The 26626-nt window shown below is 37.6% G+C and overlaps 1 protein-coding gene across 1 annotated transcript; it reads left to right on the top strand.

Annotated features, from left to right (window-relative positions):
* The first annotated feature begins 1005 nt into the window (after positions 1 to 1005).
* On the top strand, positions 1006 to 26308 carry LOC124390484 (cytosolic phospholipase A2 zeta-like). The gene is made up of 20 exons (XM_046856444.1): positions 1006 to 1146; positions 2448 to 2520; positions 5616 to 5752; positions 7752 to 7880; positions 9510 to 9550; positions 13703 to 13745; positions 15053 to 15104; positions 15189 to 15328; positions 15946 to 16044; positions 16587 to 16621; positions 17198 to 17336; positions 17959 to 18095; positions 18948 to 19170; positions 19979 to 20093; positions 20174 to 20311; positions 20390 to 20497; positions 21641 to 21811; positions 21950 to 22119; positions 22417 to 22603; positions 24902 to 26308. The coding sequence occupies exons 1-20, from the start codon at positions 1141 to 1143 to the stop codon at positions 25147 to 25149; spliced, it is 2391 nt and encodes a 796-aa protein (XP_046712400.1). The 5' UTR covers positions 1006 to 1140; the 3' UTR covers positions 25150 to 26308.
* Positions 26309 to 26626: the final 318 nt, after the last annotated feature.

Below are 26626 nucleotides of genomic sequence, written 5' to 3'. Positions count from 1 at the left end.
AGAACGTTTATATTTACACTGCTAGGTTAATACAGTACGGGAAAGAAAAGAAGGAAACAAAAAGGAAGTGAAAAGAAAAATATATAGAAATATTGTCAAGTTTTTATTTGTATAGTGCTTTTTACACATTATTTTAGAGCAGCTCTCTTTACACAGATAAAGCGGTAATGAGGTTACATATACGAATGTGTAAGTTTATTGCCTATAAGGTGTCAGGACCTTCTGGTTTCGTGGTGTGCTCTTACGGTTTCTTCCGAGACCTTTGATCTTTGGGAGCTCAGACTCCATCAGAGAAAGGAGTACCTTAAGGCACTTCAACTGGTCCTAGATTTCATCTTAAGACAGCTGTCCCCTAGTGAGGAGTACCAAGGAAATTGCCTACAGTCATGCATGGTGGTGGTAGCATAATGGTCTGGGGCTGCTTGAGTGCTGCTGTTACTGGGGAGCTTTGGTTCAATGGGAGAAATATGGATTTCAACATGTACTGTGACATTCTGAAGCAGAACCTAATGCCCTTCATGTAGAAACTGGGCTGAACGGCAACTGCCTTGCTGAGGAAGCTTAAGGTGAAGGTGATAGTGGCCAAGTATGTCTGAACCCTTTGAGAACCTGTGGTGCATCCTCCAGCAGAAGGTGGAGAATCTCTATTCGTCTTACATCCAGCAGCTCTGTGATGTCATTATGGAGGAGTGGAAGAGGTCCCCAGTAACAACCTGTGCAGCTCTGGTGAATTTCATGACCAGAAGGATTAATGCAGTGTTAGATAACAATGTGCTCACATTAAATATTAACACTTTGGGCACATGGACATGTTCACTTTTGGAGATACTTTATACACACATATGTATAAACTTTATATATTTGTTATGGTAAAGCTATTGAACCAACTGCAGGATCATTTCTTCAAGAACCAAAAGAAAATGAAATGGGGTTTGGCCTCATGGTCTCATGGTACAGTGAAGGTGTTGACACTCGGGGTGTGGCTTCAGATTCATATCAGCAATACATAAAGCAAGCTGTTCTTAAGAACCTCTGTGACATTGAGTGGACATTAAGCTGTTCTTATTCAGGTTTTACTTGATAGACTATACACACAAACCACACTTCACTTCAGCCTCGAGAGATTCTGCTCAGTTACAAATGAAGGTACTGTTTTTCTCTCTCTTCTAAACTAAGCTTAGCAGCTAAGGGGAATGTTGTAGATGTGAATACGACTGTAAATAGCAGATTTCAAGATCAGTTTCTGTGTTCTGTGCCGTGTTATGAAGAGTATGGAGACAATTAAACATGTGGTTTACACTGACTGATTTAGGAAAAAAGATTGTGAAACAGTACATGTGAAACATTTCAGAAACAGGACCTGCTAGTTTAAGAGCCTGAGGAGATGGGTTGCCATTTCCTCTATTTTTAAATTCCAGGTGTAAACAAAAAAGAGAAAAATTAATCATGCGAGCAGAGTTTGCAGATCTGATGAACTAACATCCACAGATGATAGATAGATAGATAGATAGATAGATAGATAGATAGATAGATAGATAGATAGATAGATAGATAGATAGATAGATAGATAGTGTGTAAGGCAGAACATATGAAGAAAATCTTTAATTGGTATATGTATAAATAAAGGCTTATCTTATCTTAAAAACATAATATATAATATATGAGGTATGTGCATTACAACAGAACCAAGGTATTATACAGTCTACATATATATATATATATATATATATATATATATATATATATATATATATATATATATATATATATTTATTAATTTATATTTATAAACTCCTCCCCCTCGTTGACATGCGAGTGAAAACTGCCACTTCCTGCATCAGATAAACAGTGTAAACATGCAGTGGGTCATGGTCAGTGTTTTAATTCGGTGCCACCCAAATGAGTATACGTTCCCTTTTGAGTCTGGTTCTTCTCAAGGTTTCTTCCTAATACCATCTCAGGAAGTTTTTCCTCACCACAGTCACCACTGGATTAATCATTGGGGATAAACTGAAAATTAGAAGGAACAAATGTCTACTTCTTCTTTCGGCTTCTCCCATTAGGTGTCACGACAGAGGATCATCCGTCTCCATACCCCTCTGTCCTCTACATCTCCCTCTTTCAAACCCACTACCTGCATGTCTTCTCTCACCACTTCCATAAACCTCCTCCTTGATCTTGCTCTTCTCCTCCTTCCTGGTGGCTCCATCCTCAGCATTCTTTTACCGATATACCCCAAGATTTCTTCCTCATACCATCTCAGGGAGTTTTTCCTTGCCACAGTCACCACTGGATCGATTATTAGAGATAAACGTAAACATTCTTTTACAGCCGGAAATGTTTTTAAAAACACTACACAAATAAAATTAATTGAATCGAATCAAGTCCACAGGATTGAAATATTTCCAGTTTACCACAAACTTCTCAGATTTTCCTGTTTGTTACAGAGGGAGCAGGCGCCACACTGGAACCTGTCCGTGACGGTATTAAGAGGAGAGTTCCAGCATACATATGATTACTGTATGTCCCTAATTCATCACACACACACACACACACACACACACACACACACACACACACACACACATTGATTAATTAATGTCAACATTAATCTCTAATTCGAGCTAGTTTCCTTCTTTTATTTTTACATTTGAATCATTTTATCCAGATCATTAACACATGTTTTTACACAGGAGCAGTTGAGAGTTAAGGGCTTTGCTCAGTGTCCCAGCCGTAACAGCATGGTGGTTCAGGGATTTAAACTCACAACATTCTAATACAAATTTAATCATCTTAACAATTAGAACTGAGCTACCGCTTCCCTAAATGTACGCCATTTGGGGAGACACCCAGACAAGTATCTCATTTTTACAACTGAGCAATTGAGAATTAAGGGACCTGCTCAAGGGCTCTGCAGTAGCAGCTTGGTGGTGCCGAGATAAAATATATTTGATGTTCATACAAACATCAAATATATACACAATGGGATAAATTATTAGGGCGCCTGAATTTATGGTTCTTCCTTAAAATATTACCACAAAGTTGGAGGCACACAATTGTATAGGATGTCTTTGGATGTGAACCAGGATACCTTCAACATGTCTAGCATGACAATGCTCCTGTGCACAAAGCCAGTTCCATGAAGACATGGTTTACATAGGTTGGAATGGAAGATCTCCTTCTATAGAGCTCTAAAGCCTATTGAGCACCTTTGGGATGAATGTGAATGCTGACTGCACCCCAGGCCTCCTTTCCTTCTCACCTACATCAGTACATGACTTTACTAAAAACATTCTTTCGGCTTCTCCCATTAGGGGTCGCCACAGCGGACCAGCCGCATGTTTGATTTGGCAAATGTTTTTCTGCTGGATGCCCTTCCTAATGCAACCCTCCCCATTTATCCGGGCTTGGGACCGGCACTAAGACTTGTGCAACCTTAATGGCTGGGGTTTGTTCCTGACCGGGGATCGAACCAGGGCCACAGAGGTGAGAGCGCCGCATCCTAACCACTAGACCATAAGGGACCCTCAGTACTTGACTTTACTAACATTCTTAAACACAGATTTATATCAGCAAAAACAGTTCAAAATCTAGTGGAACATCTTCCCAGAAGAGTGGAGGTTCTAATAACAGCAAAAGGGACCTACATGTGGAATGACATGTTCAAAAAGCACATACCAATCTAATGGTGACAAAACTTAGTCCATATAGTGTAGCAGAACAGTTGCAGTAAGGCAAGGACAAGTTCCTCAGTTCCCACCTTAAAGATTCTAGATAACAAAGATCTAAAGGTTCAAAAATCTAAAGGTTCAGTTTCTTAACACCCAAAAACCCCCAAATTGTATGTTTGGGCAAATTTTTGGAATTCATGGATGAATTAGTCATTAGTCATTGCAAATGGGTTTTATTAACATTTTATGACTTTTAAGCTGTAACTGTTAACATTTATTAATATTGACCACAATGTAAAACATTACAGATGTATCAGTGCAACTAATAAACTAAAACACACACACAACCTAAATGAGCCTATTGTCTATTCTAGTTTATTCAGCTAGCATGACTGGTGTGAATGAAATGTTTGAAATCAGTAACCACATTCACTTTCAAATAAGCACAATGTAAGTGTTGTCTTCTACGAATAGCTCATATGTAGTATGAGAAAACTAGACTGCTTGTAAAACCGGGTTCCTGAAATACATGTAGCAACATGTCAACATGTGTGTGTGTGAGATTTTTTTTAACAAGTCTGGTCGTATGATTTGATGATGATTTGGCTGCAGATCAGTTTCTCACAGCTCCACACTGTTCCACATGTTACAGTCGAAAAGTAATGTACATTTCATTTGGCAGATTAATCATCAAGTGGTGTATGTAGGAAAGCTTTTACTGTACATTTACGACTTTTGGCAGATGGCGTTATCCGACGCAGCTACATTTATGTCATTTCTACATTAAATACTTTATATTGCTTTGAATAATAGAGCCTTCGTTATGCTACGAATGTAAATGTAGCAGATGAGGGTTAAATAACTGTATTGGCAGCTTCGGAAGAATTTACAGTTCTGATGTTCTGCAGCTTAACCGTTAAACCACTTCTCATTTAAATCTGAAAACACCATGCTAAATATGAAGCATGAGGGTGGTAACATCGTGTTGTGCTAAAAATAAATGTTTTGCTGGTACACTTCTGATAACAGGACGGAAGATTATCCAGAAAGGATGAAGCACCATCTAAAAGCTTCAGGTCAAAAACTCAGCAGGACAATGATCCCAAGCATATTCCAAGCATTTCATCCAGGCCTGCCTCTGGATGGTGTTCTCTTAGACTGAAGGCCACTTTGTGCAGGTGGAGATGGTTTCACATCTATGGCCTGAGGATCTATTAAATTACAGAGTAAGACAGGAGCTTTGAGGATAGATTTGGACTTTACTTAGTGTCAACAGTCTGCTACACTGATTTAGATTCATCGTTTATCTGTAATAAATAGGCATTCTGTGCAACCCAGATGAGGATGAGTTCCCTCTTGAGTCTGGTTCCTCTCAAGGTTTCTTCCTTATGCCATCTCAGGGAGTTTTTCCTTGACACAGTTGCCACCGGCTCAATTATTAGAACATTAAGAACATTCTTATTTATTATTTACAACATTATTTGTGTAAAGCTGCTTTGAGACAATGTGCATTATTAAAAGTGCTATACAAATAAAAATGAATTGAATTTAAATTGAATTGAATATTTCCAAAGGTGTGTCATTTAAAATGGTCATCAATAAAGTTGGAAAAATAAAGAAAAGAGGAGGGTTAGGGTTAGGGTTAGGGTTAGGGTTAATATGACTAACCCTAACCCTAATCCTAACCCTAACCCAGAGGAGCCTTTACCTGAATTTCAGGGGAAATTTGTGAACTGTACAAAAAACAGAAAGCACGCCTGAACTACAGGGAAGCCCACAAACCTGTGTGTTTCACGCCTGTGAGGAGGAATGAGCAGAAAAACCTAAGATATTTTATAAATTTGTTGTCTATAGTCTCTGTGAGTGTAAACTTTTGGCCCGATGTGTAACACTGACTCTCAAAATGTTGCCTGATTAAACCTACAGCATAGTTTATTCCTACAGTTTCGAAGCCTGACCTGTACGTGACCCTGCGCCTACCCACAGCCTCGGCTTGTACTCTGAGAACCAGGACGATCAATAACTCTCAGACCCCTGACTGGAACGAGACGTTCCACTTTCGAGCCTACAGCCAGGCAAAGGTGAGTCAGCCAGCTCTGTGAATTTCCAAAAAGGGCTCCCATTCTACTCTTTCCTTGAGGTCTGATCTGAGTCTGATCTAATACACCTTGCAACAGTATACAGGTCCTACTCATTTACCATCTCAAATCTAATTAAACAGAATGTGTTGCGTAATATATTATCTCAAAGCTCCAATAATTAAGTAAATATTGTCTTTGCCAATGTACGAGGTGGTATCAAGAGGTTTTGAGACTAGTTTTGAAACACACCAACAGATGGCAGCACAAGGCTGCACGCACAGTCACAGGGAGCACAAAGAGCAAACCTGCATGAAACTGGCCAAATCTGCCCCGAGACGTTTGACAAGACATGTTTGACATACAGCAATGCTGCAACGAGTTGTTTGAGGTGTTTTAAATGGCATGCACACTTCAAGAGCAGGACAACATCACTGGAAGACGACAGGAGACCAGGAAGACCTTCAACGAGCTCATCCACTAAAATTACAACTTGTGCATGATGATTTTCGGAGAACATTCTACAACATTGTTGTTATTATCGGTGTATCATTATTGTTGTTAAAGCTGTGATGGCAGCTGTAGCATTGTGGAAAATGCTGCACTTCAGTCTGCTTGTAGGTGGATTGATGGCCCTGTTCTTCTGTTCAGATGGTAAAGGGACAAACATTCTTTGCGCTGGGTAAATGGAGTCTTAGATAATGATGCTAGTCTTCAATTACAGTGGGCTAGCATATAAAGTGTCTGGTTTTGGGAACTCTACGTCTATGCCTATGATGCATTGTGCGGATTTAACTACCCGCAGTTCTGTTGGTTTTCCTGATACAGCTAGCATTCAACATAGCATGTGATACTGTATGCTAGTATACTCTCTGTGGTGCTGCGATGGACATTTACGGTGTAGGTAGTCTGCCATGTGTAGGTAGGTAGCTAGGTTGGATAATACTTGCCAAAAAATTTGATCATTTTAAATTGGATACTGGATTAAAAACAAACAAACATAAAACTCCATGTGAAATAGTACTGAACTTTATTACAAAAATAAAGCAGTACTGAATTATGCAAATATGCTTAAGGAAATAAATGGGAATATACAGTATTAATTGATAAATATAATTAGATAATTAATGAATAATAAATATTGTGCAACGAGCAGCACTTAGTGTCAGTGATTTGCCTTTAGAGGCCACTGTTGTAACGGCAACGAACAGGAAGCCGGAAAAACTATCGGTTTGGATTACTGCCGATATTTCCAGCAATAAATTTTATTTTATTTTTTTCTTTTTCTTCTTTTGTATTTATACATTGTGTTGTATATATTGTATTATGTTTCTACTTATATATATATATATATATATATATATATATATATATATATATATATATATATATATATATATATATACATATATATACATATATATATTTTTTTTATTTATCTTATCTTATCTTATCTTATCTTATCTTATCTTATCTTATCTTATCTTATCAACTACTGGTGCCGATTAATAAATACAAATAAATGTACAAAAAAATGTGAAAACATTTATTATGTGTCACTTTTTACTTTATAAAAATCCCAGTTGCTGGCTGACTGTTGTGAAATAAGAAGAATAAAACAATTGTTGTTCTAGATGTTAATACTATCTTATCATTACAATTTTGTCAATTGGCAGACACCCTTCTTCTTAGCTCGAGGGCTTAGGGATGGGCCTTAGTGGTGTTGAGATTTAAACGCACCATTTTAACCACTAAGCTGTCACATTATTTCCTGACATATTCTACATGTACACACCTGAATCTTTAAACCCAGCCTTGAGTCTATCATCATTAATTGAAATCTCCACATAATAGTAATGTCCACAAACCTTCTTTGAATCCTTTTGTTTTGTCCATGGCCGCATTCTATCCAATACCTTCAATACTACATGCCAAAACATGTATATACTGTAAATTATCCATGCTTGAGTGTAACCAAGAGGCCTCTTGTTCTCTCTTCTAGAATATTCTGGAGATAACTCTTTATGACAGTGATATAGCGTTGGATGACAAATGCACCAGCATTTTGTTTGACATCAGCACTCTTAAACTGGGCCAGAAGTTGACCAAGGACTTCATCACAGATGACAAGGTATAAGCTCAGCATATTCAAGTATTTAAGTTCAGAAAATTATTAAAATTTAGAACAGAAAATTATAAAAACATATAAGTTTTTATAACAGAACTATATATACTTTCATAATATATAATTCCAAATATATTATAATTTTAATCTGTTATTAATGAATAATCTATAGAATATATTATAATAATAAAAACATTTATGGTATGATATTTTTATGAACACAGCTCTTTGTTATATAAATGTAGACATTGCAGTGTAACTTTATAGAGAACAGTGTTTTTATTGGTTTGTTTTAAATTATTAAAATATCATATTAGGCAATAAACATCTTACAATATAACATGCACTCACTATTTACTGCTTTAAAATTTACATATATTTACATTTATCAAATCAGTGTTTATGAAAGCTTCTGGTCTGATAGAAGTTGCAGCTTATCTGAGTGTACATTAAATCTAGTACATTGATTAGTACCCTAAATGTCCTAGTGTGTGGTGTACAGAATATCTCTCTCCACAATCCTGCGATTAAATATTGCCTCTGAAGATCATCCGACCTTCGCCGCTGAACCAGAAAGCATTTGCATGACTTTTTTTTCCAACCTTCCTAGGTTCTCCTAAACCACCCCACTGTTACACTCCCTCTACTGGCTTCCTGTAGCTGCTAGATTTTAAACACTGATGCTCACTTGGAAAGCTAAAACTGCACCAGTACCTCACAGCACTTATCCCTCCCTACACTGCACTACACTACACCTCTCCAATGATCCCTCCATCCTCTAGCACTGCTCTTCTCATCCCACAATCTCTCACGGCACAAGAAAGACATGCTTCCAGAGAAGACACTTTTCTCTGTTTTGGTATCAGGATGTATTTTTTTGATAGATATTTAATTTCGTAATTCACTCTTAATAATTCTGTCTGCCAAACACAGGTGGCAAAACAACACATCCTTCACTCAAGTAGAAGTACAGATACTCATGTTTTAAAAGACTCTTTAAAAGTTGAAGTTCTGACTACATTTTTTCACAAGTTAAAGTTTGGGCTTTGGACATGTACTTAAATAAAAAGTAGTCATGACTGCTACCTGTTTTAGTGTCACACTGGTAACTAAACCTCACATCATATTAATATATTAATACAAAACAAATTTAAAATTTTGTTACCTAATGAATGTGTTCAGGCTGAACGTCCACCATGTAGAGCACAAGCAGCGCAAAGATGATGATGATCAGGTGATCATGAATGTCTATTCATATAAATATCTACAGTACAGTAACAAAGTATTTGTATCTCGTTACTTACCACCTCTGCTGCCAAATTATACTAGATTGAGATGGTTTGGACATGTGCAGAGGAGGGACATGGGGTATATTGGTAGGAGAATGATGAGGATGGAGCCACCAGGAAGGAGGAGAAGAGGAAGACCAAAGAGGAGGTTTATGGATGTGGTGAGGGAAGACATGCAGGTAGTTCGTGTGAAAGAGGCAGATGTAGAGGACAGGGGGGGTATGGAGACCGATGATCCTCTGTGGCGCCCCCTAATGGGTGAACCCGTAAGAAGTAGAAGAAGAAATATGAAGGTGAGAAGAACTCGCTATGGAGCTAATAAATAACTACTGTTTTTTTTTTCCAGGTCAATGATAAGCTCTGGGTGGAATTTGAGCTGACCGAAAGGTAAAAGATGCTTGCTCAAAATGACGTGACACACTACAGAAGAATAAATGTACAGCTTAGCTTTTTTTAATGCAGGATATTCCACTGGCTTACTGTACACTTTATGAACAAACGTTGGTGGACACCTAACTACACGATATATACAGTTACAATCAGAAATATTCAACCTCTAAAGAGTTTTAAGAATTTATAAATAAAAATCTTTTCAAAGTGCAGGATTCTGCTTTGGATGGCTTCTTAATGAGTTTAGTGATACATAAAATCAACACAGAAAATGTATGATGTATTATTTGTGTGGAACAGTATATTTTGTTAAGATCGCCATGTCACAATTATTCAACCCCTATATAATATTGTTGTTTTTAAAGCTTTCTGACAGTTTTTATGGCCTGAAGTGGAGCTAAAACATCATTAAGCCTTTGAGAACTCTATAACGATCCTTCATTCGCTTCAGCTGTGATGCATATATAAACCCTGACCATGAAGGTGTTCAAGGTGAGTTGCAATCATGGGAAAGACAAAGGAGCTTCCACAAAAGCTGAGAGAGGAGATTATTTCATCACATCTGAAGGGCCTTGAGTATAAGAAGATTTCCAAAAGATTTACATTCCAAGAGACACCATTGGGAGCATTATAAAAAAGCTTCAAACTTATGGAACAGCTGCATCACAATTTCATCAAGGGCTCTTAGCAACTTAGTCAGGACAGCTAAGAAAAACCCTGTGTGACTGCAAGACAGCTACAGGATGACATGATGAAGGCTGGTACAAGTGCTTCAGTGGCAACTATAAGACGTGCACTGAAAAATCAAGGACTTCATGGCCGGACCCAAAGACACACTCCACTCTTGACCTCAAGGAACATCAGGAGTCGACTATAATATGCCAGGAGGAATTTGGATAAAACTACAGAGTTCTGGGAGACAGTTCTATGGACTGATGAAACCAAACTGGAACTTTTTGGACATATGGACCAGCGTGCAAAAGGTCAGGCTTATGACAAGAAGAATACTATCCCCATGGTCAAGCACGGAGGTGGGTCAATAATGATGTGGGGCTGTTTTTCTGTCGCAGGAACTGGCAATCTTGATTGTGTACCTGGCATCATGGATTCCCAGAAATACCAGGACATTTTGAAGAAGAACGTGATGCCTTCTGTTGACAAATTAAACCTTGGTGATCATTGGATCTTCCAGCAAGACAATAATCCCAAGCACACCTCCAAATCAACCAAAGCTTGGTTGGGGAAAAGATGCTGGAGTGTCCTGGAGTGGCCTTCTCAGTCACCAGATTTAAATCCAATTGAAAATCTTTGGTGGGATTCGAAGAAGGCAAATGCAGCACGGAAGCCGTCAAACATCACTGAGTCAGAGGCTTTTGCACGTGAAGACTGGGCAAAGATTCCAATCGAGAGGTGTAAGAAGCTTGTCAGCACTTACTGAAAACGCTTGTTAGAAGTTATAAAAACTAAAGGGCGCTCCACAAGGTACTGAAGCTGGGGGTTGAATAATACTGCACATGCTCATGTGATACAAGACTTGATTTGAACTTCAACGTTAAGTCAACTTCTGTTGTCAAAATAACTCAAATATGTATAAAAAAATATATTGTTTGTTAATTCACGTGTTTTTTTTTAAATTTATTTTCATTATCTTTTATCAACATCACTGTATAGTCTATTGAGGTAAGAGGGTTGAATATTTCTGATTGCGAGTGTATATACACTTTTAAACATCCCATTCCACATTTAGTCCTGATTTACTGTTACAATAATCTTTAATCTCTTAGGAAGATATTTAAAAGATTTTGTGGATATTTGTGTTTATTCAATCATGAAGAGGGATATTAAATTCAGGTACTGATGTAGGTGAGGTGAGTCCCAAATTTTCTTCCACTTCAACCTACGTAAAGCATATCTTCATAGAGCTGGCCTTGTTCACAGGGGGCATTGTCATGCTGGAGCATGTTTGGGTCTCCTTGTTCAAGTGAAGGGAAAAGTTCATGCTGTTACATCCAGAGACATCCTATACAATTGTGTGGCTTCTTTTTTTTCAACTTTGTGAAAAAAAGGTTTGAGGAAAGAAACCACAAACGTTGGAAAAGTCAGGAAAGGGTGCCTATCATCCAGAGATCACAAGTTTTTATAAATAATAAATGATACCAGAAGAGTAATTCCTCCCATATTTTAACAAGAAGGAAAAAAGGACAGTAAATAAATACTGACCTCAGAATTTATATAGAAATTTAAAGAAATACCCCTTTTTTACTTTTCCCCCTTTTTTTTAAATAGAATTTATATATTATTAGAATTTCTAGAACTATACATGAAAAACTGTCTAGTATAGAGATGGTAGCTTGGTGGTTAAGGAATTGGCTCTGAAGGACGAGAGTTCAAATGCCAGCCACAGAAAGTGTGCCACCCTGGGCCCCTGTGCAAGGCCCTTAACCTCATAGCTGCTTAGTTATATGACGGAGATAAATAAATATACAGTTGTGTTCAAAATTATTCAACCCCCAATGCTGTAAATGGTTTTAGGGAATTTAGTGTACATTTGTAATTGTATTCAGAATGAAATCCTACAAGGACTTCTTAAAGAACCATATGCAACTAAAATGACATCAATTAGTTTTGTAATACAGTAGTAAATGTTTCTTTTGTGAATTCTTCATTGACATAATTATTCAACCCCTTAAAGACTACCACTCTGAAGAACAGAGGTTCAATGAAGTGTTTTCAATCAGGTATTGAAAACACCTGTGGATATCAGGGAGCAGCAATAAAGCCTAATAAGCACCAATTAGGCAGCTTTAAAATGACTGTGATACTCAGCTCCTTCTAGACATTTACTGGTGTGGTTACAAACATGGTGAGGTCAAGAGAATGGTCCAGGAAGACAAGAGAACAGGTGATTACTCTTCACAGGAAGGGCAATGGCTATAAGAAGATTGCAAAGATGTTAAACATACCAAGAGACACCATAGGAAGCATCATTCGCAAATTCAAGGCAAAGGGCACTGTTGAAACGCTACCTGGTCGTGGCAGAAAGAAGATGCTGACTTCGACTGCTGTGCGCTACCTGAAGCGTAGAGTGGAGAAAAGTCCCGTGTGACTGCTGAGGAACTGAGAAAAGATTTGTCAGATGTGGGTACTGAAGTTTCTGCTCAGACAATACGGCGCACCCTGCGTAATGAAGGCCTCCATGCCAGAACTCCCAGGCGCACCCCCTTGCTGTCCCCAAAGAATAAGAAGAGTCGACTGCAGTATGCCAAAAGTCATGTGGACAAACCACAGAAGTTTTGGGATAGTGTTCTGTGGACTGATGAAACAAAATTAGAACTGTTTGGGCCCATGGATCAACGCTATGTTTGGAGGAGGAAGAACAAGGCCTATGAAGAAAAGAACACCTTGCCTACTGTGAAGCATGGCGGGGGGTCAATCATGCTTTGGGGCTGTTTTGCTTCTGCAGGTACTGGGAAGCTTCAGCGTGTGCAAGGTACCATGAATTCTCTTCAGTACCAGGAGATATTGGATGACAATGTGATGCAGTCCGTCACAAACCTGAGGCTTGGAAGACGTTGGACCTTTCAACAGGACAATGATCCCAAGCATACCTCCAAGTCCACTAGAGCATGGTTGCAGATTAAAGGCTGGAACATTTTGAAGTGGCCATCGCAGTCACCAGACTTAAATCCGATTGAGAACCTCTGGTGGGACTTAAAGAAAGCAGTTGCAGTGCGCAAGCCTAAGAATGTGACTGAACTGGAGGCTTTTGCCCATGATGAATGGGCGAAGATACCCGTAGATCGCTGCAAGACACTTGTGTCAAGCTATGCTTCACGTTTAAAAGCTGTTATAACTGTAAAAGGATGTTGTACTAAGTACTAAGATTGAATGTCACTTGGGGGTTGAATAAAACTGATAATGATGTGAGCTCAGAAAAGACATTTGTGGTTATTTCATTATAAATGTTATGTTATATTTGTCTGACCTACACGTGCCTCTTTGATTTAATTGTAAGCAGGATGACTGAATGATCATAATCAATGTCAAACCGACCGATCTAAAAAAGCTACAGTAGGTAGGTAGGTAACTAGAATGATGTCTTTAAACATTAGGCTTAAGTTGATTTGTGTCTCTGTGTTTGTATTGTAGTCCTGGCGCACCTGGTCAGTACCTCTCTAATGGAGTCTTATTGGTAAGCGATGTTAACCTACTGCATTCTTCCATGATGGCATTCAAGATTATTAATCTAGAATAGTCAGAAAGCAACAAAGCATGTCAGGGTGTGCAGCTAGGAAAGTAAATAAAGACAGGGTGTGTGATGCGGTTTGACGCAATGCAGAGGCTGACAAGTTTTCATATAGTAGCATTTGTTTTATTTACGGACACATAACACGGTTTTAGCCATTCGCAATTACATAGAATGGTGATGGATATTGACGCAACTGCTGTCAGGGCAAGAACCAGGGTCAAGGGTGTCAGGGTCAGAGAGGTCAAAAAAGCTCCTTGCAGGCAAGCAAACAAACAAACAAACGAACAAATATTTATTATCAGTAAAGAAACACAAACTAAAATCTCAAAAAATTTTGTTGAACAATTTCTCAAAAGAAACGGACAAATAACCAAGCAAAGAAACAAAGACATGGGGGAATTTAAATACCCGCCAGGGGGGAAAGGAAACAGATGGAACAATGTTAACACAATCAGAATCATGACAGAACCCTGAAATCCTGACAAGAACAGATTCTAATGTATTTAAAACCGGAAAACAAAAGACAAAATGTGATGTAAACTTGTAAACTGGGAAAACACGTCCCTGTTATAGCAGCTACAAACAGTCGTTTCCTCACCAGCTTCTGTTTTAGTTGTCGGAAATCTTAGAGTCACAGCTTTATTTCTGACACTGAAGACTACTTCCAGACATGTTCATTAGCTGTCTTTTGGAAAATATTTATAATTTAGAATAAATAATTTAGCTATTTAAGAAAATTGCTATTTCTATGATTCAGCTCACATTTTGTCAAAACCTTTGCTCAATCAGAATCTAAAATTTAGTAGCACTATGGAATGTACATTACATGGACGAAGGTTTGAGATACCTGACATTATAAAATAGATTAGATTAGATTAGATTGGATTTAACTTTATTGTCATTGTGCAGAGTACAAGCGCAGGGCCAATGAAATGTCATAAAATATGTTTTTTCCAAAGAAAGTTTCTTGCAATTAAACGTGGTAAAATTTAAAAGAAAAGGAAAAATATAATAGAATATAATTTTTTATGTAATATAATCAATAAATAAATAAAATTAAAAAATTATATATATATGTGGTATATATATGTGGTATATATATATATATATATATATATAAAAAATGTAATAAAAAATTAGGATTTAAAATAAAATAAAAATAAAATTATAAACATTTTTCAATAAAAAAAATAGAATAACAAAAGTTAGAAATGGAATAAATTAACTTCTCTCCCATGTTGTGGTCACAGGCCGCTCCGTTGTCCACTCTGGAGGTGAAGTTGGACAAACTGCCCATTGACAGTAAGAAAATAAAATGTGTAAATGACTCCAGATAGGAATGATATGAAGGCTTGTGCCTGTACATTGTGTGCGTTTGTGTTTCAGTTCAACACGACATGCTGTTAAAGTTACAAGGAGCGTATAATGAAGATCAAGTCATCTCGATGTCCATAAACAGCAGCCTTATGCAGACTCTTCGCTACTTCATCAACAAAGACCTGGAGAGCAAGTTTGAACTGCAAACTGTAGGATTTATTCATGTTACCGTACATCATGATGTCTTGACACATTATTACATTATTAAATTATCTTTATTGTTACAATAAAAAGGACACTGTGTAGAATACAAATGACACCAGAATGCAATGATTTCCAAATCTTATTATCAATTATATTTTTATTCACAATAGAACAAAGACAACAGATCAAATGTTTAAACTGAGGAAATTAACCATAAAAAAAAACCCCAATATGGTCATTTTGAATTGAATGACAAAAAAAAAAAAAAAAAAAAAAAAATTACATTAACAAAATTAATAAAAAAAAATTACATTTACATTTTTTATTACATTTACATTTTACATTTAAATTATATATATTTTATTTAAACAGTTATAGAAACATTTTGCAACTAATTAGGTTAATTTTCAAAGTGAGTAAGAAATTGGGTATAAATGGTGTATCTTAGAAGTAAAGCTGGGCAGAGCTTCACCTTTTTGTGAAAGTGTCTACAGATTTTATATTGCACTTAAACAACAAGTAACCATTAAAGGCACAGATCAAGTACTAAAAGCTACTTTTGTCTTGGTGTAATGGATGCACCTGTGTTACTATCTGTTTTTTTTGTTGGTTACCTGTTAAGCTGAATGAGGATACGGTGGATAATGAAAAATCATCCGAAGTCTCTGTAACCCCATTTGGACCCACACAAGACTGTACTCTCACACTTCCTGTGGCAAAGGTGAGAGTTTTTGTTGTTGTGTTGTGTCTTTTAAATGTTAACATTTACAGTAGTCATACCTGTTCTTTAAACACAAAAAAAAACCAGACCAAAAGCACGCCCTTCCCAACGACCTAAAGGCAATGCGCGCTATATGATCGGAATGTGCACAAAAATAATCAGTGTATTATTGCAATCTAAAAGTATACACGGAATATAAAACTACTACGAATATACAGATTTCCACTCTGTTCATTTTAAAACGAAAGAAATCCAGACCTGTATTTTCCCTTATAAGCTTATAACAAGAATGTGAGAAAAAATGGCAAATGCAAGAATCAATTTTTATTTATAAAAAAGAAATTAATAAATTGAAACAGATTACAGCTTATTAATAAATACAGGATTGTTATAATATTGTATAAGTTTCTCCTGCCTATTTTCTCTATGTTGTTGTGAATTTTTTAAATGCCACTGATCATTTGATTTTTGTTATGACCATGCATTTGGAAAAAAAACATTATATCTGATGCAAAATGTTGCTGAACATGTTTGTTTTACAGGAAAACGTAAACTTACATCTGAACACAGTGGACAGGTACTGCTAAAATCCGTTATTAATATCATTAACACAATATGGACAAAAGCAAAAATAGGAGGTTATTATAACAGCAAATGGGGATTAAATGTGGAAGGGGATGTTTTTAAATCACGGTCCACAAACTTGTCCATGTAGTGTATTAGTAATGCATGTATTATAAGGCTGTAACATTATACGATATGTTTTCATTTCCTCAGGCACTTGAGATGTTATAATAATAATACAGTTAAAGGCACGATGTAGAGAAGGACTATTAGAGTTACGGGCACGTCATATTTGGAGGGGATGTTCTAAATGCACATGCAAATCTTATGATCACGTGTCCACAAACTTTTGTTTATATAATGTTCATAGCTGTGAGTTTTTTTAAAGTCAGGCATCATGTTTCATCATCTTTTAATTCATGACAGGATTTGCATACGTTCGATATAATTTTAAATCGATAATGAAAACCGGTGCTATTATTACAATTAATCATTCTTGGCTGGAACATAAATTCTTGTTTTGTGTGTGTGTGTGTGTGTGTGTGTGTGTGTGTGTGTGTGTGTGTGTGTGTGTGTGTGTGTATTTTAGCTCTGATGAGAACATGAAGGTGCGTCTGGATTTTGACATACCACCAGAAGAGAAGGTGTTCCTGGTGAAAAGGAGAGAGGTGGTGTCTCGTGCACTGCAGAAGTTTTTGAGCCTGGAAAGTTCTCTGGATTCCACCCAGGTATGAGCCCAATATCTAACACACACACACACACACACACACACACACACACACGCCACAGCAAATAATTACATAAACTTTCCATTACAACAATAACTAGCACACCTATCTGAGTTATTCATGTACTGAATTATTAGCTGACACTCCTAGCTTTATTACTGACTTACTATAAATGACCTGGTTAGGCAGCTTTTAAATTGAGTTTTAAGATTAATTAAGAGTTTTAAGGATTGAACTGAAGTCCTATCTGTGTAGTATCATACTTAAGAAAGTTTTAATTTTGTGCAATCATATCAGTGCAATAATAATAATAATTGTTACATGTGCAATAAATAACGGTGGGAGTTTTTACTCTTAACGAAATGGCATTGAATTACATATACGTCACGTGAAACATGTGAAAAGTTTTGCCACCTTTTGGTTTAAATGTTCCTTTGACTTTCACTTTAAACTGTATACGCCTTCAGTGCTTGGCCCCCTACAACTCTATTGAGCTTAAGGGGGAAGTAAGATCTGTACTTTACAGCCAAAAAAATAAAGAAAAGTGTAAGTAGTGTGTGTGTGTACCATATTGTGGTGTGTGTGTGTGTGTGTGTGTGTGTGTGTGTGTGCGTGTGTTCAGGTCCCTACAGTGGCTTTGGTGTGTTCAGGAGGCAGCTCCAGGGCCATGACTGGCATGTATGGTGCTCTGAAAGGACTGCAGAGCCTCGGCCTGCTTGATGCCATCACCTACATCACCTCTGTGTCTGGCTCCACCTGGTGGGTGTTAAAGAGCACCACAGGCACAAAGCCTTTTCTTTAGCTATGTTGGCAACAACAGGGTGGTGCAGGGAAACGGGAAATTTTTGAACAAGAAGTTGGTGACCCTGGGTCATTTGCAATTGTTTAGCAGCAATGCAAGCTCATTTAGAACATCTTGCATTTAGATATAATGTAGCAGTGGAGAGGTGCGCAATAAGCGTTCGATGTAAAACCTTTTAATAGATTGGTTATAGTGTGAGAAAATTCAACATTATTATCAATTAGGACGTTATGATCGTGTCCCATTTGCTCATATGATTACAACATAGGTGCATCCTTTAAAAAAATGGCTCGACACAGCAATGATGCGTGTTGTGGTACAGACGGGCAAGGACTCCTCACAATTGCAGCTTGAACAGCCTGAATATTCTCTTGTGTGTAGGTTGTTTAAACACCTGAAGACTTCATTTTTAAAGCTGAACCTGTTTCTCCAAAATGAGCAGACGTGACACAATCATTCATGATGTCCCAACTAGAAATTATGTCAAGGGGTTCTAAGCTCACACTGGTTCCAAACTCCTAGTTTCATAATTTCCCTTTCCTGCACCATACTGTATATGGTTTATACAAAACCTAATATACATTTGTGTGCCTCCAAACGCGTGCTTAATGTTTGGGGAAGAACCACATATGATTCTAAAAGTTTGTTGTCCCAATGCTTTGTCCATATAGTGTCTAAAAATGTATGTGAAAATAAAGAATTTGGAAAACATCAAGACAGAACACAGACACAATGGGTTGAATATAGATATGATCTTATGCATTTCTCTGTGTTTGTCATGTATTAAAGTGATTTCTTTTCTCTTTAAGGGCCCTTGCAAGTCTCTACTCTGATCCATTCTGGTCAAAGGAAGGCCTGGATAAAGTGATGGCATCTTCACAGAAGGAGCTGTCTAAGAGCGTGACCAGTCTCTTTTCTCCTGCACAGCTGTCTTATTATCATTCTGAGCTGCAGAAAAGAGAGAAAGAAGGCTATTCGGTCTCCTTAATTGACACCTGGGGGCTCGTCTTAGAACACCTCATCTTTGGAAAGGTCTGCTTCTCGGTTGGCACAGAAATCCACTCGTACTGGCAGTTAGAAGCTGGCAAAACATGTGGAGAGTTTTACACTCACATTGTTTTTACAGTACTATGGAACGAGCAGCAGTTCTGGCAGGAGGTTCAGCTATTAGCCAAATTACAGGTTCTAAAACATTACTGTTATGCACCGGGACGTATAGACATTTAGGCTCCATACTGTACAAAAAGGGATTCATATTAAATTGTTGTTAAAGGGGATATAACACACAGTTTCTGCCAATCTCATATTAATCTGGAGTATCTATAGAGAAGTATTGCATCCTTTATATCTATAAAGAGTATTTAGTTCAGATCAGATTTATAAAAGAAACATCCAGCTTTACGCTTCTCTCCGAAAACAGCCTGGCTCCTGGAAAGGGAGGTGTGGGTGTAGCTAAAGAGTCGTGAGAAGGTGCAGCTTTTAGCTGTGACTTCATAAAAACTAAAACAGGAACCAAAATTTTATAGTCTTAAATGACTCAGAGTCTGAAATTCAACATCAAGAGCAGCAGCAGCGACGACTACAGCAGGACATGTCTATTTATTCTATTCTTGTGCGAGTCCTGTGCAGTGCTGCAACGACTTCCGTAACCAAATGAAGCACGGTGATGGGTGTGCACTTGCTCTCATTTTCCGGGCAAAATGGCCATACAAAGAATTCTACCCTTCATGATGTCATGATGGGCCCGGAAATGAGAATCCAACTCTTAAACAGTGCAAACAACTCAAAATGCATGAAATAGCATTAGACCCCCACTTTAAATATTATTTTTTTTGTTCAGAAACACACCGAGACACTGTCTGACCAGAAGAAGGCAGTCTACAAGGGTCAGAACCCGCTCCCAATCTACACCGCAGTAAACATGAAGAAGGACACCAGTGGCTGTCTAGTGCCTGGTAAACAACAACAAAACCCTTCAATGAACCTTCAATGATCTAAAATTATTCGTAACAGCCTTCCTTTCTATTCGTTTCAGAGTGGTGTGAGTTTACCCCATATGAAGTGGGGTTCTCCAAATATGGAGCTTTCATCTCTGCAGAAAATTTCGGAAGCGAGTTCTACCTCGGTCATGTGGTTAAAAAACTACCGGAAACTCGCATCTCCTTCCTCCTGGGTCAGAGACAGTTTTCAGATAATATCCATTAGCCAACGTTAATGCTGTACTCTCTAACTACTACTCATCTGTGTGTAGGCATGTGGAGCAGTATTTTCTCAGCAAACCTCATGCAGCTCTGGAGTGCTTTTACTGGAATGATACCATCCTGGGCTTCCAGGCTGGGAGATAAAGTGGACAAGATCGGTAAATATGCCTTAGTAACAGCCATGTTCATCTTCATCGACACCTTTAACAGGGTTGTGCAGACATTCAACAGACAAACAGCAAGTATTTGCATTTTGCACAAAGCAGAGATGTTACTCCTGCATAAGTCTGTATTGAAATATATTACACATTTAATGCACACAATAGTAATAGGTTTGCCTTAGTAGTAATAGGTTTAATGGCAAGCGCAGATTATTTGTATAAGGTTGTGGTCTACATGCTGTTGAAACTAAAGGTCGACAGATTTATCAGTTTTGCCGATTCATATCGCTAAAAAAAATCCATAACGATAGTTTTTCCGGGTTGCATCTGCGCTGGAGTGGCTGAAAAGATCCGTTGTCGGCCTCTAGAGGTGAATCACTGACACCATGTGCTGTTTGTTTTTGCACGCTGTACCTCAATTATGTTAGTTTACAGTGCATTAACTAGTTAATAGATCAAATGAAAATAAACTTAATTCGATATGTATTAGTAAATGTTAAAATGAGCAAACAAACAATACTTCTAAAGCATTTACAGCATTTGCATTAAGACCCTTATCCAGAGCAAAAAAAGGGCCTTGTTTAGAGACCCATAAGTGGCATTTTGTTATGGCTGGAACTTTAACTCCTGACCAAAGTCCATTGCCTTAAGCTACCTTCCCCATTTATTAACTTCAGTTAATGTCACAAATTCAAGTTTGCATTGAATGTGTTTGATTCATTCAAACGAAGCGGCTCATAAGAGTCGTTTGTTTGGACTTCGCTTTTAATAGAAAGATGAGATTTTTAGCCATTATTTTCGGGTATATGCTTTTTTTGAATGTCATAGAATATGGAAAAGTGCCGCTGCTGTAAATCGGTCGAGTAAACTGATTAAATTTACATTGTATACATGAGATACTAATGCTGGGGTGGAGATGTAGTGGCAATGATTTTTCAATTGCTACCATGTGCCACACTGGTAGATCCGCCCCAGGTTCCGATGTAGCTATTGGTATAGGTATAATCCACTATCGGCCGACCTCTTTTTAAAACCTTCAGTCTACTCAAGACAAATCCTGCAGCCGCAACGTGTCTTTGCATGTGTTTAACCCAATTTTTTATCTCAGTTATGTCCATTGATGTTTTCTTTGGCCTGTAGAAAAAGGAAATACATCCTCAACCTTGAACACTTTGCGGGTCAATCCGGAGGCTTCAGTGCTGAGCGGCTTCCTGAATGGCTGCCCCATCATCAGCAATGTGTTTAACTTTCTGAGAGGATTTACCCTGCACAACCTGTACAGTGAAAGCTCAGGATTCAACACCTCTAATGGTCAGAGCTCATATTGGTATTTTATTGTAATACATTGTGAACAAGTGTGATTCCTTGCATCCCAGTCAGGATGGACTAAACATAGAAGACTTGTCTTCTTGGCATGAATGCTGGTTTATAAGATTTGTCCTGTTTTAGAGACACACCCGGACGCGTTTCCGAACAAGCTGACCCCAGCGGACTCCACGCTAGGCTTGGTGGATTCCGGATTTGCCATTAACACGGCTTTCTCTCCTGTGCTACGGCCACAAAGACACGCCGACGTCATTCTGTCTCTTGATTATACTTGGGTTGAAGATCATTTGAAGGTAAGTGTGAGGTGTGTGTGTGTGTGTGTGTGTGTGTGTGTGTGTGTGTGTGTGTGTGTGTGTGTGTGTGTGTGTGTGTGGGGTTGTAGCTTAATAGTTAAGGCATTGGACTTTGATCAAGATGAGTTTAAATCCCAACCACAACAAGCTGCCACTCCTGGGCCCTGAGCAAGGCCCTTAACCCCATAGCTGCTCAGTTGTATGAATTAGATAAATGCAAGTCACTGTGGGAATTTGCCAAATGCCTTAAATGCAAATGTAATAATGCTGAACTCAGCTGTTTTGTGTGTGAAACAGACGCTGAAGGACACTCAGCAGTACTGCAGTGAGCACAAGTTGCCGTTTCCAAAGACCGATTTCAGCAAGTACAAATCAGAGCCAAAAAGGGAGGTGTATGTGTTCGAAGATGAGAACAATCCTGATGCTCCTATCGTGCTCCATTTCCCGCTGGTCAACGTCTCATTTAAAGAGTTTAAAGCTCCCGGTAAAAGCAATTTCTTTACTTGATGATTTTATGCATTTTAACTGACACAAATATACTTTGCATGTCATATACACACATACATACTACATGGACGAATGTATTTGGACACCAAACTTCCAGCCATAATGTAAATCTTCCCAAAATTGTTACCACAAAATTGGAGGCAAACAATTGCATTTGATGTCTCTGGATGTGATGGCATGAAGCTTTCTCTTGACTTGAACTAGGAGACCCAAACCTGTTCCAGCATGGCAATGCCCTTGTGCACAAAGCAATGGGTTAGAATGGAAGCTCTCCTGAGATAAAGCTTATTGATTACCTTGGGATGAATTGAACCGCTGACTAAACCCCAGTCCTCCTCACCTCACCCACATCAGTACCCGACTTTGCTAACAGCCTTCCTCCACAAATCTCCACAAAATCTAGTGGAACGTCTTCTCAGAGGAGTGAAGGTTATTATAAAAGCAAATGGGAACTAAATGTGGAATGGGGCGTTCAAAAAGCAACATAGGAATCTTATGGTCAGGTGTCCATAAATTTTTGTCCATATAGTGTATATTACATGATCAATTCATCTTTACATGTGATCACATGTACGTGTAACATCACATGTTTAGCCGAATTTATACGTTAAATCTTTTCTGAATGTTTTTTTGTCAGCAATATAATCAGATCAGATCATAAATCCCAGAACATGAGCTCACACTGAACTATTCCATTACAGTTAATGTGCTCTATAACTGTATGGAAAGCACCGAAGCTCATGTTTTTCTTAAATACACTATTTGATCTTGTTGAGGTTAAGCATATTATAACTATTCTGATGTGCTCTACAGATAATTTGCTCACTTAGGTTCCACACTTTTCTAATGCCTAAATCTACATTAATGAAGGCTAATTTTCGTATAATTCCATCATGGATCATCTCCCCAGAAGAGTGGAGGTTATTATAACAGCAAATGAGGACTTAATATGGAATAGGATGTTCAAAAAACATCTCCATATTGTATCCACAGTGTCCACAAACTTTTTTCCACATAGTGTTGATAATACAGTACACAAAACTCACGGTTTGGCACGTACATCAGTGTTTAAGTAACTGCCAAACATGAAATTACTTGTCCTTTTTATTATATTAACGAGGTTTATTATTATTAACATTTGTGAACATCGACAGTTGACATTTTTAAAACAATTTGAAATAAAATGCCTGCTTGGTTTATTAAAAAATTTGATATATTGAAATAAAAAAATAGAATCAATAAATAATAAATCTAATAATAAATCAAAAAATATAAATGAAATAATAAATCAAAGATACATCTAATTAATGCAATACACTTTATTATATTGATTAAATTTAGTAATTGATTAAATTCTCACAATTTTAAATTGATTAAATAAAATGTAAGAAATGGAAAGAATTTTATTAAAGAGTTTACATTTGTTAGACCCCATATGGATAATGCAGATGTGTATATAGAGGTGTGTGTGTGTGTGTGTGTGTGTGTGTGTGTGTGTGTGTGTGTGTGTGTGTGTGGATTTTTTTTATTTTAACAATATCTTCATTCCTTCCATCCTTCATTCATTCACTCCCTCGATATGTGGAATTGTCAGGATTTTCTCCTTTAAAGAGAAATACCTGAAGCTGGACAAAAAACGCAAAAGGATCTGTATGGCTAGACTGCTGTAAAAACATTGGAGATGACAGGAAGTGGCAGCGGTTTTGCGCATGAGCAAAACTAAATCGTGTTTCTGGTATAGACCCAGAAGCCACGGTGACAATGCCTCAAAGTGTGAGACGGAGACTAAACAAACATTATATCATTTGTGAGGGCGCTCAGATTTTATCTATGTTCCTCATGGAAAAAGGATTGCACTGACCCGAAAGCCCTGAAAGCCCTACGTGTACCGTTAAACCACTAGTAGATTAAATAAACTACAATATATATATATAGTACTAAATTATAGTATAGATGGTAGATGCATACCTTAATAAGATGCGTGTTGTTTACCTTCACCTCCATGGCTGGTACTTCTTTGATTGGTTGCAAGCGCTAAGATGGATTGCAAATTTTTACAGACATTCATCAAATTCATCAAAATCACTTTGGTCCTGGAGATTGAACGGTCAGATAACTACAGAACTGAATTATAAGTGAAGAGAATTGTAGTGTAGCTACTTACCTTTGACACAAATTATATTGAAACAATACTGGTGATAAATTGTAAAGAAACTGTGACTAATGAACCTCTGTGTGTGTCTGTTTGTCTGTGTGTTTGCATTTGCGTACTCAGGAGTGAAGAGGAAAGGAAACACGGAGCTAATTGACGGAAATATCGACGTGAGCTCCAGTTCCTCTCCATACGCTACCAAAAACATCACCTTTGAGTCAAGAGACTTCCAAAAGCTGGTGGATCTGACCTCCTACAACATTGTGAATAACAAAGAAATCATCAGGAATACACTGAAGAAAGCTATGAGCAAAAAGGGGCTTGCTAACATTCCCTCAAGTGAAAGTGTAAATAACTGCACACTGGCTTAAACCAGTGGTATTAGAAATGAAGGAACGTGTTTATATGTTGAGGAATTGTTTTAAAATCAGTTCAGAAAAAAAAAATGTTTTAGAACTAGAGTGAGAAATGTACCTTTGTTATCATCTCTGTATGGACAGCATTTGTGGAGACTCAGCTATAAGACTGATATACGCTTTTTAAACATCCCATTTCCACATTTAGTCTCAATTTAAAGTAACATGTCCCAATATTTTTGTCCAAATAGTTTCAAATTGTTAATGCAATTGCAGACACAGTGGCTATAAGCAACACCTCAACAGTACTGATGTAGGTGAGGTGAGGAGACCTGGAGTGAGTCCATACGATCCATTTTACTCCAAAGATATTCAATAGGGTTGAGGTCAGAGCTTCATAGCATAAGATTTTCCACTCAGACCAACGTAAAGCATATCTTCATTGAGCTGGCTTTGTGCACAGGTTCATAGTCATGCTGAAACAGGGTTGGTTCTCCTAGTTCAAGTGAAGTACAACAATTCAATGCTACCACATCCAAAGACATTCTATTCAATTTGTGTGCATCCAACTTCGTTTGGGGTTTCCCAATGCTCTTGTACATATCTTGTAATTAGTGTATGTTGAGACATATTTACTCTGCCTAATGGTAGATAGATAATAGATATAATGTATATGAGAGAAATGCATGAAGCAATATATATTAATATATACAGATGGTCCCTGAGGTATGATGGTTCAACTTGTGATTTTTTGATCTTACAATGATGATGGCAATCCAATAAAAATGTTAAAGTATTTTGCATTTCGCACAGCAAGAAAATCAGCATATGCTCCACCCTCCAGTCGCGAACCAGTGTTCATCCACGTGACCACTGCAATATACACATACACTGTATATTTTATACAGCACGGTACTGTAAATTGCTATGTTTTGCTAAATTATGTACTGTAATTTGGAAACATTTATTAAAATTTGTTCAATTAGTTAATTGTATATATATATATATATATATAGGGAATTATTTAAGTATACCTGTTATCTGTAATTAGATTTAAGAATACACTGCTTCTTAAGCTTCTTCTGCTGCTGACCTTTTTCCCTTATGCTTGTTGTTTAATGATCATTATGCTTTCCTCCTCCATTAATGAATAAATGCACAAACACCTAACCAACATCAGAATGTCTCACTGAAAGGGCCAATGGTTTTGTGCTCCAGTGATGGTCTTTGTGAGCTTATGTTCATATTCCATGATAAAACAGCTGTTGCAGCTACAACAGTCATTTGCAACATTAACAAAGTCTGGACTGGATTTCTGATCAATCTAATGTTAATTCATTTGAAATTATTTTCTTCTGAAGTCAAAGCAATTTTTTTACATTCATGTTACACTGGGACCTGTCAAGAAGTAAACAACAAGAAAACAATTCATTCTTGAAGGTGATGTGTTGGGAAGGTGGAAGCTTTGTGGTTAAGGCATTGGACTTTGAGT

The sequence above is a fragment of the Silurus meridionalis genome, chromosome 8 (genome assembly GCF_014805685.1).
Source record: "Silurus meridionalis isolate SWU-2019-XX chromosome 8, ASM1480568v1, whole genome shotgun sequence".
NCBI classification, from domain to species: Eukaryota; Metazoa; Chordata; class Actinopteri; order Siluriformes; family Siluridae; genus Silurus; species Silurus meridionalis.
Note: the sequence above shows the minus strand (reverse complement) of the source record. Positions and strands in the feature narration are given on the sequence as shown.

What these genes read in the sequence shown, in the direction of transcription:
- LOC124390484 (XM_046856444.1), top strand. An exon ending in GAGCCTACAGCCAGGCAAAG is followed by an intron (nt 5,753 to 7,751) that starts GTGAGTCAGCCA and finishes TCTCTCTTCTAG; the next exon opens with AATATTCTGGAGATAACTCT. An exon ending in AACACCTCATCTTTGGAAAG is followed by an intron (nt 19,171 to 19,978) that starts GTCTGCTTCTCG and finishes TTTTTTGTTCAG; the next exon opens with AAACACACCGAGACACTGTC.